At 44.1% G+C, this 15309-nt stretch overlaps 1 protein-coding gene across 19 annotated transcripts in view; it reads left to right on the top strand.

Moving 5' to 3' along the window:
* Nucleotides 1-15309, top strand: part of MYCBP2 (MYC binding protein 2) — a 304231-nt gene that overhangs the window by 166488 nt on the left and 122434 nt on the right. For all 19 annotated transcript variants that reach the window (XM_068267884.1, XM_068267883.1, XM_068267882.1 and 16 more), the window contains 4 exons: nucleotides 404-538; nucleotides 6980-7063; nucleotides 7169-7265; nucleotides 15012-15204. In XM_068267884.1, coding sequence (XP_068123985.1) covers nucleotides 404-538; nucleotides 6980-7063; nucleotides 7169-7265; nucleotides 15012-15204 — 509 coding nt within the window. The remainder of the gene's footprint in view (nucleotides 1-403; nucleotides 539-6979; nucleotides 7064-7168; nucleotides 7266-15011; nucleotides 15205-15309) is intronic.

The following is a 15309-nucleotide window of genomic DNA, read 5'->3' as shown; positions in this document are numbered from 1 at the left end:
ATTCCTTGATGAATCCATTCCTTTCAGATGGGAATCGATCCTTTTGACACATCTGGTGGCAATCTAGAAGTGTATGTCCAACTTTATACTGTAAATTTAAATGCATTCATTTGATTTTTACTTGGTTGCACTATAAATTCCTCTAACATTTGCTGTATGGATGAATGTGTTAGTTTTGGGTTTCTTGTTTGTTTTCCCTTTCTTGTGAGGTGCTGAGCGGTGATTCCTGCTAGGTCTGCTTCGGGCAATTTGCATTGATGACTGGAATTCATTCTCCTGTGCCCAGCTGCTTCTGCTGTATCTGTTCATGGTTTGAAGATAATTAAGAATGTATGTCAAAGCCGATTAACAAATCAGACTGTTTGACGCTTGATTTTTTTTTTTTTTTTTTTTGCTACCTCAGAGAGAAGTATGCAATGATGTTTGATGAGCCTGTGCTATTACAAGCTGGCTGGTGGTATGTGGCCTGGGCCCGCGTGTCTGGTCCTAGCAGCGACTGCGGCTCTCATGGACAAGCTTCAATAACCACAGACGATGGGTAATGTTTCATGTTTTCTTTTGATCCCAGTCCTTTGCACCATATCACTACTCACTGAAACAATGCTAAACACTCTCTGCTAGCTCTCGGCAAGTATTGACTACTAGATGCTTTTGCTTGTGATATTTCTACAGCAGAGCCATGGGATATCTATTGAATAGTTCTAATTCTGAAGGTGGAGTTTCAGGCACTGTTGTACCTACTGAAGAATGTATAATTATGTTCAACTACCAGCTAGTTTTCCAGGTTTAGTTTAATTTGTGTTCTCCCCAGATAGCATCATCTGCGATATGATATTGAAGATCTGACGTTTCTTCTGCCGCCTGCCTGCTTATTACATTATAAATTAACCTGATTACATTTCTCAATTGCTGTTCAGTGAACAGACAGGTGGCATTGGAAGCTTATCGTAGTTTCTTAAAGTGACCGGTTTACCACTGTTAACTTTTTTTTTTTTTCCTGAATGAACCCCCCCCCCCCCCCCTATTTGGTTCCATGGATGTGAGTGAATGTACTTGCATCCAAGGGACTAAATATCCTGGCAAGCATTGCAGTCAGGGCTGTGTAGTCAGTACACAAATCATCTGTGATCCAACTCCTCAGTTTGTGTAACCACCAACTCTGACTCCGGGTGCCTAAAACTTGCTCCGACTCCTAAACTCTGACTCCACAGCCCTGATTGTGGCACGCTCACAACACTGCCGGGAGATGCAAACTGCGATCGGTGCGGTGAGTCTGAAGAGAAGCGCGTCCTGACTGGACGAGGAATCAGTACCCCGTCGATAAGAAATGGTGTTCTCCCCTGAAGGCACACTTAATTCCACAACTCTTATGAGATTCATTTGGTAAAATCTTTACAATCGAGCTCAGGTCTCAATTGAATTTTATGTCCAGCACGATTTCTGGCATAGCAGGCCTTGAGACTTTTTATTTGTTTTTTTTAAAGGAACAAAAGCTCCAACAGCGGAGCTAATAAAAACACACACGCCACACACACACCCCACACACACACACACCACACACACACACACACCACACACACACCACACACACACACACCACACACACACACACACCACACACACACACACACACACCACACACACACACACACACACACACCACACACACACACACACACACACACACACACACACACACACACACACACACAGTTACAAACCATAACCACCATAAGCATAGATAGGAGCCATAACCACCATAAGCGGAGCTAATAAAAACACACACACACACACACCACACACACGCCACACACACACCCCACACACACACACACCACACACACACACCACACACACACACACACCACACACACACACACCACACACACACACACACCACACACCACACACACCACACACACACCACACACACACACACACACACACACACACACACACACACACACACACACACACACACACACACACACACACACACACACACACACACACACACACAGTTACAAACCATAACCACCATAAGCATAGATACAGTAAAGGACAATGGAAAACAGATATTCACGATTATATTTCGGTGCAAGAGGTCACCAGTGAAAAAAAAACTACGAGCTTTGGAAATGCCGCTGAGAGAAGAGAAAAGGGGCAACATCTCACATTGCTATGTCTTGAGGAGTCTACCCAAATTGAACAAATTTTATTGAATTTGTTGGGCTGATTTCGAGATTGGCAGGTTAATTTATAAAGGGGAAGAACTAAATTCACCAGTTTCTTCCAGTCTGACATGCTAGGTACATTGTTCCTTTTCCACATAAGTACAAGGGCTTTCCTAGAATAAAGGATTCTGAGGAGAGTTTTCTTGCTCCGGCTGCATGAAACATCTTGTAGCATACCCAGCATACAGGCCTTAAATGAAAAGACATCGGGTTAGTCTAAAGAGTCCCTCAAAAAAGTCACTGATTTCCAGTAATTATTAACCTGAAGGCAGAACCACATACAGTGTAAAAAGTCTGCTTGACCTTGGCCACACTTGCAATAGTTCACTCCATGGAGAGAGTTCATCCTTTTTAAACTGACTGGTGACAGGTAGGCCTATCATATGCGGCAATAACAGTCTTTTGATAGCAATCCGACAACTCCTCGCAGTGTTTATTGAAATCGCTCCCAGTGCCCAACCACCGCTCCCTCGCGGCTGTACATTTTAAGGAGTAATATGATGTCAGTAAAAAATTATAATACTTAGAGACTGGCCTGGATCTATCCTTTTGGAATAATAGACGTTCCAAATCCGAGGGGGTCAGATTTACATCATGTAAACCAATTTGAGTTCCGACAGCGTGTCTTAGCTGGAAGTATCTGAATAAGGTGTGCTTGGGTAATTCAAACTTCGCCCGAAGTTGTGAAAAATCCTTAAACTTTCCACCAGAAAAGAGTTTATGCAAGTATTTGATGTTCAATTTTATCCAGAAGCGGGGGTCAGGCACTGAGAGCAACTCCGGGAGATTTTTATTATGCCATAACGGGGAAATGGAAGAAATTGGGTTCACAGGCTCACTTAAAATTTTACAAGTAGATTTAGAAGTTCTAATTGTATTCTGTATAATGGTTAGTCCCGCACCATCTCTAGGTACCTCGTATCTATAAATGGCTCCACATAATGATTCAAGTTATTCACGTTTAATTCATTCTGTGCTTGTTTTTTTTTTTTTTTGCTGTCATTAAAGCAAACCTTAACTAAAAAAATCCTTTGAGATAATTGTGTGTCTAGTACTGTTGGTAGACAGAACATAAGTAACATAGAACTGAGTCGTCTTATTCTTTTGCACTTGAGATAACTTAAAAGAAAAATGTATACTTGCCTGGGGCTTTCTCCAGCCCTTTCAGGCTGATCGCCCTCACCGTCTTCCTCCACTGCCTGGATACTTTATGGGTCCTATTAATTCAGCCAGTCAGGGCGTAGTGCGCATGCCTTGCCATGGGCACATTCTTGTTGCCAGGAGACTTCTACGGGGGAGTGCGGGTAGCCAAGCTGCGCCGACTGACTGAATTATCGGGACCCATAGTGGAGGCTCCAGTTGACAGAGGAGGATGGTGAGGCATCAACTAGCCTGAACGCGGCTGGAGGAAGCCCTAGCTATGTGTAACTTTCTTCTTTTGAGTCATCTCTGGCACCCTTTAAGATTTTCAGGTTTAGGACTACATTTTAAAGAGCAGCCATGACAGTCTGATGTAAAATATGCTTTGTTGTGCTGCAAAACCAACAAAAGTAATGACCCTTTGAACTTTTCAGCACTAAAATCCTATCTGCTTATTTTTAGCCAGATAAAAGGGTTTTGTCTTCTATTTACTTTTTTTGCTTTTTTTAATTGATAGCTGCTGACTATGATAGATAAAATGCATTTTGCATTTGAAATCGTTTTTTTTATAGCTATCTGTAGAAGTGTTGCATAACGCAGCACTTCATCCTTTCTAAACTGTGTTGTGCCACTACAATAAATGTCTGAACTTGAGCCAGTAGGAACTTTATTTCCTATGCTAGACATTCTACTCCTGACAAAGCAGTCTTAGAAGCTGGCACAGACACAACGGGGCCCCCATGGGGTATCTTAAAGTATTGTGTGTGCAGGTAGATAGTTCCAATCACCTAATTGGGAGATGAGCTGATTTTTGAGAGGCATCTTATATTCAGATATGGAGACAGATTTTTAAGCCCTGGTTCAGCCCTTTTTTGTCTGTATAAATAATGCACAAAGTTTTGTGCCTTGCACGTCTATACTCTTTCCAACTAATACCGTATATTTAAAATACATTACTGCTGGCTCCTATCTTGGGCCTCTAGCTCCTTGCCAACAGAGTGGGAGTTCCTATTCTACTGGGGCTTTACCTGGTATCCTTTAGAAATCAATATGGCTCTGTCAATAAAAATCACAGAAGTGTGTGGTTGTTGATACCGTATTTTTCGGACCATAAGAAGCACCTAGGTTTAGAGGACAAAACCAGGGTAAAAAAAAAAAATACTAAACCTGGTGCATCCATGGTGCAGGGGCGTGTTGGGGATGTTCTCCCACAATTGTCTGTCTTATGGTGGCCATACATGTTACAATTTTTTTTCATCCAATCTTACCATTTCTATGTAATATAAGGGTAAATTAAGTGAATATACTGAAGGGATAATTTAGGCAGTTCCCTTATATTACATACAAATGGTAAGATTGGATGAAAAAATTGTACCATGTATGGCCACCATAAGAGAGGTAACTGTGCCTGGTGCTCTGCTATTCTGCATCATTCACACCTGTCCCTGAGCATTCCCGCTGTGCATCCTTACTGACCTTCCAGCTTCCTGTCTTCTACCTTTACTGTGTCCTCTGTTCTAGCCTAATCCTTCTCCATTCCTGCGTGGTGGCTGCCATTCTGAAATGCATGGTGCCCACCTGGGGTCTGCAGCATAGTCTCCTTGCATGACTGGGGTCTGTCTTATGCCTACCAGGCAAGGGTCACACTGAGAAAATCATTACTTAACTACTTTGGCCTCCTGGACGTACTAGCTACGCCCAGGAGACCATGTGCGCGTATGCGCACTCCCGGCCGTGGATCGTTAGCCAACGAATCAGTGAATCGGGCTATGGTGCCCGATCACTGATTCCTCTCCCCCGCAGAAAAAGCGACAGCTTCTCTCAGAGGCTCTGCTTTTTCTGGCTGTTGCGTCCCCCATACGTCCCTCTAAGCGTATGTTACGCTTAGTGACGTCATGTAAACAAACTCATGGCCGCCATCTTGTGGCCAAAAAGTAAAAGTAAAAAAGAAAAACCTTAACACACATTTACATAATAAAAGTTCTGTTTACATCCCACCCTCCCCAAAAATACCCAAATAAAATGTTTAATATAAAAAAAAAACATTACAATAATAAAAAAACATGTAAATATTTACCTAAGGGTCTAAACTTTTTAAATATAAATGTAGAGATGAAATATTTCTATACTTTTTTTATTTTAAACTTGTAAATAGTGGTCGATGCAAAACGGAAAAAATGCACCTTATTTCCAAATAAGATATTGTCGCCATACATTGTTATAGGGACATAATTTTAACGGTGTAATAACCGGGACATATAGGCAAATACAATAGGTGAGTTTTAATTATGGAGGCATGTATTATTTTAAAACTATAATGGCTGAAAACTGAGACATAATGAATTTTTTCCGGTTTTCTCTTATTCTTCCTGTTAAAATGCATTTACAGTAAAGTGGCTCTTAGCAAAATGTACCACCCAAAGAAAGCCTAATTGGTGGCGGAAAAAACAAGATATAGATCAGTTCATTATGATAAGTAGTGATAAAGTTATAGGCTAATGAAAGGGAGGTGAACATTGCTCGGATGCATAAAGTGAAAACGACTGAAGGCTGAAGTGGTTAATGGGATAATGGATCTTCTCTCAGATCATTAATCCAGCACTGACAAACAATGGAAAGTGCAAAGGAGAAAGGCCACCTCACCCATTCAGACTACATTACCCCCAGTCAGCAAATTACCCCCAGTCAGCAAACAAAAGTCTTTCCACGCTTCCTCCCTCCTGTTGGAGCAGCAAATTTACAGAAACTCGCACAAAACACGGAGCAGCAGTCCAATCACACACAGATCATGGGCTGGCTGGCTGCGTGGCTTGGGACGCGTGTACTCCCGTGCACGCCGCGGCTTCCCCTTCAGCCTCCACACAATCAGGCAAGGTGCATCAGCTCTAGCCCCGCCAATCACCGCCGCTCTGCTTGTTGACAGGACTGGATGATCTCGGAGGCGGGACCATAGCGCTATGGTCCCGCCTCCGAGATCATCCGGTCCTGTCAACGAGCATAGCAGCGGTGATTGGCAGGGCTAGAGCTGATGCACCTCACCTCATTGGCCGTTCTGTGTGGACGCTGAAGGGGAAGCCGCGGCGTGCATGGAAGTATACGCTGCCCAAGCCACGGCCGCCAGCTTGAGAAGGCTGTTGCTAGCAGAAATGGCCATCTCTTGCTCTGGATCCCTGGATTGGAAGCGCTGTTACATTAGGCTGGCCGAGCTCACCGATGCCAGCGCCATCATCAGGATCGCGGCGGGTGCCCCTTCTCTGTATATCCTGCAGCAGCCCGCCCGCCCGCCCATGATCTGTGTGTGAAACTGCAACCGTCACACATGGATGGAGGATTAAGCTAGGACAACGGACATAGGAAAGGTAGAAGACATGGGGACAGCCTTGGTGGGAATGGCGACGTTTAGCACTTGGGAACACACTTGCATTCGGACCATAAGACGCACTGACTTTTTCTCCCCACTTTTGGGGGACAAAAAGTGCGTCTTATGGTCCGAAAAATACAGTACTTAACGTTTATCTTGGTTTATTAAGTACAGTTTTTTTTCTTTGCAATTTTTTTAAATCGTTAAAAGCTAATTGTTCAGTGTTTTGTTTCTCCCTCCCCAGAGTTGTGTTCCAGTTCAAAAGCTCTAAGAAGTCCAATAATGGCACAGATGTTAATGCAGGCCAAATACCACAGCTGCTATATAGGTAATAACACCTGCTGCTTTTTCTTTTAAAGGTCCACTATTAAATTTAAGGTCTTCAATGTTTGTGGCAATTGATTTTAATTGTTTTGACCTCATTTTCGTGTAGGCTGCCCACCAGTGATGGTAGTGCCACCAAAGGAAAGCAGCAAGTCTGTGAACCAGTACATATCTTAAAAAGATCATTTGCAAGATCAGTTTCAGTGGTAAGTAAAAACCACTAGTGCATCCTGCCATTCACAAGATATAAATCACTATGGTTTACGTCAGTATTATAATCTACATTAAATGGAAAACCAGAATAAAGTGTTTCCCTTCATTGCTGCTATGAATGAAAAATGTTACTCTCCAGAAATGTGACTGTCCTGAGCTGAAAGAAAAGACAGACCGATGTGGAAACTCTAGAACTGTATGCAAGATACATGAATTGCTGCATAACATGGTAGACTGCAGGCGGAGCACAATATCTTGTTTACAGTAGGCTATGCCTTATTGGCTTCCTGCTGTGAGATAAGCTTATAGAGGCACAACTGTAAAGCAGAGCATGTACACTGGTAGACCATGTACACTGGCCGATTTCAGCGATTGATCGATTCTATAGAATCTATCGATCAGAAATTGATTCCCCATTCGATCGATTTGTGGCCGATTTCGATCGATTTGATCTGACAGCATGGAAGATCTAGGTCGATCTGTTGCTGGCAGCAGATCGATGGCCCATAGAGTTGCATTGGATCGAATGGTCCAATAATACATTTAGATCGATTTCCAATAGATTATAATCTGAAATCTATTGGAAATCTGTTCCTAGTGTGTGGCACACAGCAGATTCCTGTCAGATTGGACTTGACAGACATCTGACAGAAATCTAGCCAAAGGAAAATTGAAGGGCGCTGCTCTTTTATCTGTATACTTCTCTATTACCAGCTGCTTGAATCCTCAAAGTATGGGGTATCCCCTCAGCCCCTACCAGTAGTTAAAGTAAAAAAAATTACAAAAGAGGAAAGCGCTAATGTCTCAGTATTAATGTACCAATGTATTTATTGTAATTAAAATAAGCTTATATTAGCCCATAAAAATCAAATTCAAAATTTCCTAATAAAATATTATATGCAAAATCCGTTGTATGAGATCCTATCCACGTCTCCAAATACAATTAAATGATATTGGGATACTTCAATCTCGTATACATACACACCACCCTGCATACAATGGAGCCACCTGGTCCTCTACTGACCTAATGGTTTATCTAGCTCAAACGTTGGGCAGTTCTATGTCCAGACTGATTAACCTTTTTGCGCGGGAAGGGGGTGCGCACGTTTGGGGGGTCAGGCGGCCGGATCCCGTGTGTGGCTGCCTGGCATTGTGTCCCTCCTTGGTGGCCTGGGCCCCCCCTTCTGCCAGCAGCCTTCACTTACCTTCCAGGCTCCAGCGATGAGCCGCACGGGACCCTCTTCTCCGGCCGGCATCTCCGTTCTGTCTGACGAGCAGTTCCGGGTCGCGGCTTGATGACGTCATCAAGCCGGGACCCGGCGCTGACGTCAGATGAAGCGGAGATGCCGGCCAGAGCGGAGGGGGGCGCCGATCGTCGCTGGAACAGCCGGGAGGTGAGTGGATCCTCTTCTTTCCCCCCCTGCCGCCGCAGCTGTCAAACAGATCACTACGATCCGACGGCGATCGTAGTGATCGTGTGATCAGCAGCCATACGCGATGGCTGCTGATCACTCGGGGGAGATGTCGGCTGTCATATGACAGCTTAATCTCCCCCTCCGGGTGCGCACGATCGCGTCGGGAGCGGAAATTGCGGGCCGGCATAGATTCTACGCCGCATCAGGCTAGAACAGCCACAAGTGCGGCGTACAATCTAATGCACATGGTCCCGAAAAGGTTAAGAAGACTGTTTGAGTCCTTTCCTGTTCAGGGATTCTTCCTCCTTTCTCTATTACTGCAATATACTCTATACGATCAGGATCCACACACACTTACGGATCTTGCAGCTGTAATGTTCCTTAAATGCGGGCTCCGGCCGGTAGCCTCACATGCAGGGTCCTGCTTCAGGTTTAAACACCTATTCCTCCGGTAAAGACGCCAGTCCGCATAGTTCCAGCAATCCTCTCGCGGCTCTGCTCAATCTACTTGCGAGGCTTCCGGGTAGGTGGCTAGCTGGGAGTGACGTCACTTTCCCTCCGGGCTCCTGCGTTCCACCTTGCGCTTCAGCGTAGCTGCCGCTTGCTAGACTTGTGCGGGCAGACTTTGTGCAGCGTAGTTTGTGGCAATCAATTACACCAACTGTTGGGGTGTCAGGAAACCCTTCTAGATTGACATGTTTCAATAGTTATCGACTATCTTCATCAGGATTGGGATTTTGCATATAATATTTTATTAGGAAATTTTTAATTTGATTTTTATGGGCTAATATAAGCTTATTTTAATTACAATAAATACATTGGTACATTAATACTGAGACATTAGCGCTGTCCTCTTTTGTAATTTTTTGAATCTGACAGAAATCTATCTGATGGTTGAATCTGCTGTAAATCTATGTGTATGGCCACCTTAAAGCATGCGGGCGCGATGTTCCTTATCAATCGAGCCGCTGATGCGGCTTGATTGATAAGATCCGACAGGAAGGATCTTGCTTCCGCCAATTTCCTGCTCGCTCCCCGCGAGGGGACAATGGCAGGGAATCGAGCGGAAGATGAGCGGCGCCGGCGGGGACGAGCGGGGAATCTAATCCGGCGGCGAGCGGGGACGCGGCGGGCACGTGCGGGGACGGCTAATCGAGCCGCTGGATCGCCGCCTCATCTACACGTGTAGATGAGGCTTAAGGGATGCATGGTTATATTGTTCCTCTATGTACATTTATACTACAGACTTGGCCTAACAATGTATACAGTAAAGGGAAATTCTGCCTTTTTTGAGGGAAGTGGCAGTTTTTTCCAGGTTTCCTCTTCCAGTTGAAAATAATCTCTAGTGAGCAGTTTTCAGTCACAATTTTTTTCCCAGACATAACCTGTTTAGAGTATTTCTGTATCCTATAATCATTTGTGAGGCGGGAGTGCTTTTGAAGATCTTGAAGCTGTAAGGGCTGGTTCACACTTAGGCAGATGCAGAACAGAAACTGTAGCTTCCGTCCATTTTGCGTCTGCATGCAACAATACACCTGTCTGTTCCACGCCCGCACCCGGTCCTTTTCTGCGTCAATCACGTCCGCCTGTATGCATGACCGCTCACCTGTCCCGCTGTCAATCATTCCCTTCTAAACAGCCTAGAGGCCTGCAGAAGCATGGGGCTCACCATAGGCTGCAGCAGGCCAATTCTCTATAGCAACAAAGCATTTTCATTGGTCCAAATGAACCAGTGACAATTCTCCCTGTTGCTGGGGATTCCTATTGGTCTTTTGCAGCCCATTTGAGATCCCCATGCTAATATGGCCATCGTGCTGTTTAGAAGGGTGGAATACGTGTGTATCGTGTCATGACTGCGATCAAAACGGGCAATGTGGTGACTAGCCTAGTGAGAATGGACAACGTTCATTCTTATAGGCTCTCATTGGACACATTTTTCTGTCTAATCCAGGAAAATGTGTCAAGTTGGGGCTTTGCATTTCCTAGCAATTGGATCCGTGTTTAAGAAGTTGAAGCGGATCCTATTTTTAACATAGGAACCGATTCCTGCGTTTTCCTGTACGGGTATTTTTTTTTTCTTTTTTTGTGAATCTGTTTAAGAGATTTGCTTAGCAGTGTCCCAGTGTGTGACACCTGAGCACAAAGGGGTGAGTCTCTGCTACACCAAACTTAAAGGGGCGCTATGGTGAAAAATTGTAATTTTAAATATGTGCAAACCTAGACAAATGAGAAGTAAAATGAGCCATAAATTATGTTTCTCCTATGTTGCTGTCACTTACAGTAGGTAGTAGAAATCTGACAGAAGCGACAGGTTTTGGACTAGTCCATCTCTTCATGGGATATTCTCAGCAAGGCTTTTATTCTTTATCAAGATATTCCCTAAAATGGATTTAAACAATGATGCTGGCCAGCTTCCCTGGTCGCTACAGTTTTTTTGGCAGTTTGACAGACCAACTGACATTCACTAAGTGCTTTTGAAAATAAATAAATCCGTGAGAATCCCCCCATGAAGAGATGGACTAGTCCAAAACCTGTCGCTTCTGTCAGATTTCTACTACCTACTGTAAGTAACAGAAATATAGGAGGAAAGTAATTTATGGCTCATTTTACTCTGGAAAAAAACATACTTCTTGTTTGTTTAAACATATTTTACACTTTTTCACCATAGTGCCCCTTTAAAGGACAACTGAAGTATATGGAAGCTGCCATATTAATTTCCTTATAAGCAAAACCAGTTGCCTGGCATCGTGCTGATCCTCTAACACTTTTAGCCATAGACCCTGAACAAGCATATGAAGATCGGGTGTTTCTGACATTAATGTCAGATCTGACCTGATCAGTTGCATGCTTGCTTCTGGTGTGGTTCAGATACTACTGCAATCAAATAGTTCAGCAGGGCTGCCAGGAAATCCATATGGCAGCCTCCATATTCTTCTAACTACAGTTGTCTTTTAAGGCAGTGTACCCCAACCCTGTCCTTAAAGAGGAACTCCAGAGAAAATAATGTAGTAAAAAAAAGTGCTTCATTTTTTACCATAATTATGTATAAATGATTCAGTCAGTGTTTGCTCATTGTAAAATCCTTCCTCTCCCTGATTTACATTCTGACATTTATTACATGGTGACATTTTTACTGTGGGCAGGTTATGTAGCTGCTCCTAGCTTTTTTGGCTGTTAGAGACAGCTGTAAACAGCTAATTCCTGTCTGAACATTGTTACATTGTGGCAGTTTGCCCAGAGTACCGCGGTACTCAGAGCTTCTTGTGGGAGGGGTTTCAGCACAAAATCAGTCATACAGCGCCCCCTGATGGTCTGTTTGTGAAAAGCATTATATTTCTCTTGTAAAAGGGGGTATCCGCTACTGATTGGGATAAAGTTCAATTCTAGGTTGGAGTTTCTCTTTAAGGTCCACCAACCGTGCATGTTTTGTGGAAATCCACAGAGGTAGTTAATCAGCTCTGCTGAGACACTTATTGCCTCACCAGTGAATGTTTGTGGTTTTCTGCAAAACATGTACTGTTGGTGGGCCTTGAGGATAGGGTTGGGGAACACTGCTTTAAGGCAGGGCTGTGGAGTCAGTACAAAAATCCTCCGACTCAGACTCCTCAGTTTAGGATTCCTCCGACTCCTCGACTCCGTCGACTCTACTCGGACACCTCTAATTTGCATATTACAATCTTGTTGATTGAAAGTATGTAACATGAAATTCGTCTCTTAACTGCCAACGCTTAGGAATTTTACAAGACAACTGAAGTGAGGATATGTAACTGCTATAGTTATTCCCTTTAGACTAAAACTAGTCCTTGGTAAGAGTACTTGTAAAAGGTACAGACCGGAACAAAGAACATCTATCAGGCCCTAGGCAATGTAGCTCTGGGTACATGTAAGAGTGATGTGCAGGTACTCTGCAGGGGAATGAGGAGATTCTTCCTCGATTACACATTCTTCATGCACAATCTGAACCAGGTTTATGGGTGATAAACACCTCTGTGTTCATCGTGCACAACATACTCAGTGGATTCCCTGCTGCTCTGTGGGGAGTGCATATGTAGAGTATAGTACTACTGTGCAACAAAGTAAACCTGAGACAGATGAAATTAAAGTTTTATACATGCATGGGGCTTCCTCCAGCCTCCTTCAGGCTAATCAGTTCCTCGCTGTCCTCCGCCACCTGGGTCTTCTGCTATGGGGCCAGGTACTTGAGCCAGTCGGGTGTAGTGCGCATGCACACACTCTGCCACTGGGAGCATACTACACCTGCGCAGCACTATTGCGCAGGTGCAGAATATTCCTGGCTGTGGGAGCTGCACGTGACTAAACTGCGCTGACTGGCTGAATTACCGGGACTCATAGCAGAAGTTCCAGGTGGTGGAAAAGGACAGCGAGGGACTGATTGGCCTGAAGGGGGCTGGAGGAAGCCCCAGGTATGTATAACATTTTTCTTTTCATCCGTCTCAGGTACCCTTTAATTTGTAGTCACCAAACCAAATTTTAACATATCAAATTATTTGATTTCATGAGCAAAGAGAATGCATACATTTGCATAAATCCGCATCAACACAGAATTATTTCCATCTCATTGACCATCTCATAGATGTTTTTAGTGATTTAGTGTATATATGAGATTCCTGTGTACACGTCATATATACTGTACAGTCACAATCAGATGTGTATATCTGACTTAAAGGGACACTGTAGGGGGGTCCGGGGAAAATTAGTTGAACTTACCCGAGGCTTCTAATGGTCCCCCGCAGACATCCTGTACCCACGCAGCCACTCACCGATGCTCCGGCCCCGCGTCCGGTTCACTTCTGGAATTTCAGACTTTAAAGTCTGAAAACCACTGCGCCTGCATTGCCGTGTCCTCGATCCCGCTGATGTCACCAGGAGCATACTGCGCAGGCCCTGTATGGTCTGTGTCTGCGCAGTACGCTCCTGGTGACATCAGCGGGATTAAGGAGATGGCAACGCAAGCGCAATGGTTTTCCGACTTTAAAGTCTGAAATTCCAGAAGTGAACCGGAGGCGGGGCTGGAGCATCGGTGAGTGGCTGCATGGGCACAGGATGTCTGCGGGGGACAGTTTGAAGCCCCGGGTAAGTTCAACTCATTTCCCCCCCCCCCCCCCCCGACCCCTACAGTATCCCTTTAAAAAATACGGGGACTGCTTTATTGAAGCAGCATAAGTAACTAATTTTGATTGGTTTATTTCATTTTTGTGGACTAAGCACAGCTATTACTGTAGATATAAATTATGTATGATGACTATTGTCTGAGAAATAGAACATTTTATCATATTTTCTATTTTAATTACAGTTTAAATTCACTAGGAGTCTGAGTCGGTGCATTTTTTCCCAACTCCGACTCCAGGCACCCAAAATTACTCCGACTCCACAGCCCTGGTTCCGTTACGGGTTTATTTCACACCATTTCCCAGCATGCAAATTCATAAGAGTTCATGTGCAGGAAAAAAATACGGTGTGCAGCAAAATATTTCATCACACGTGTGAATCCTGATAGCTGGCATGACATGGCTACAGGGATTCAGATGCATTTTTGGCATCAGAATAAGTGCTGGCACAAGTGGAAACTGGTCCTTAGATGGTGTCACCTGTGTGAAAGCACAGCTACCCATTATAGTTAGGCTCTCTTTGCGTTTGATAGATTACTAGTAAAAAGGCCCGGCCGTTAAACTGATGCTGAACCCGGCAATGTGCATGCCGATGCGTCCTACTCACCCGTCTCCCACCTCTGTCTGAAGTATATGCACACGGGGAGATGTTGCTTGCTTGGCAGTTGGAAAAAGCGTTTTTTTCCCACAATGCAATGAGGTTCTCAGACAACAAACTGGCAAGTCTGGAAGCACGGACACACACACACACACACACACACACACACACACACACACACACACACACACACACACACACACACACACACACACACACACACACACACACACACACACACACACACACACACACACACACACACACACACACACACACACACACACACACACACACACACACACACACACACACACACACACACACACACACACACACACACACACACATGAAGCAGAGACACAGGGGTTTTATTATATAGGCTCAAACTAGAGTAACAGTTTGCTTTAACTTTTTTTAAATTTCTATGTCTGCCCCTAAACAAGTAAGTGCAAATACACTATCAATTTTTGCTTCTAAGTTGCATACACTTTGCATTAAATTTGCATGCACACTGGAATAATTTGCCATCTCTGTTTAGAAATACAGCATTTTCTGTGGTAGGACTGAGCGGTAAATGTATTTTCCCCATTCCAGGAATGTTTTGAATCTCTACTGAGTGTTTTGCACTGGAGTTGGACCACTCTAGTTCTGGGGGTGGAGGAGCTCAGAGGACTAAAAGGCTTCCAGTACACTGCCACTCTCCTGGATTTGGAAAGACTGCGTTTTGTGGGCACCTGCTGTCTGCGATTGCTGAGAGTCTACACATGTGAAATATACCCCATATCAGGTCTTTTTTTTTATGATTATTTCCCCCCCCCCCCCCCCCCCTAATAGGAATTTTGCATGTAAAACTATACAGCTGTACATATGTTTTATGTATTTATTTTTTTCA

This window comes from Hyperolius riggenbachi, chromosome 2, assembly GCF_040937935.1.
Source record: "Hyperolius riggenbachi isolate aHypRig1 chromosome 2, aHypRig1.pri, whole genome shotgun sequence".
NCBI classification, from domain to species: domain Eukaryota; kingdom Metazoa; phylum Chordata; class Amphibia; order Anura; family Hyperoliidae; genus Hyperolius; species Hyperolius riggenbachi.
The sequence above is the reverse complement of the archived record's forward strand: the minus strand, read 5'-3'. Positions and strand labels throughout refer to the sequence as shown.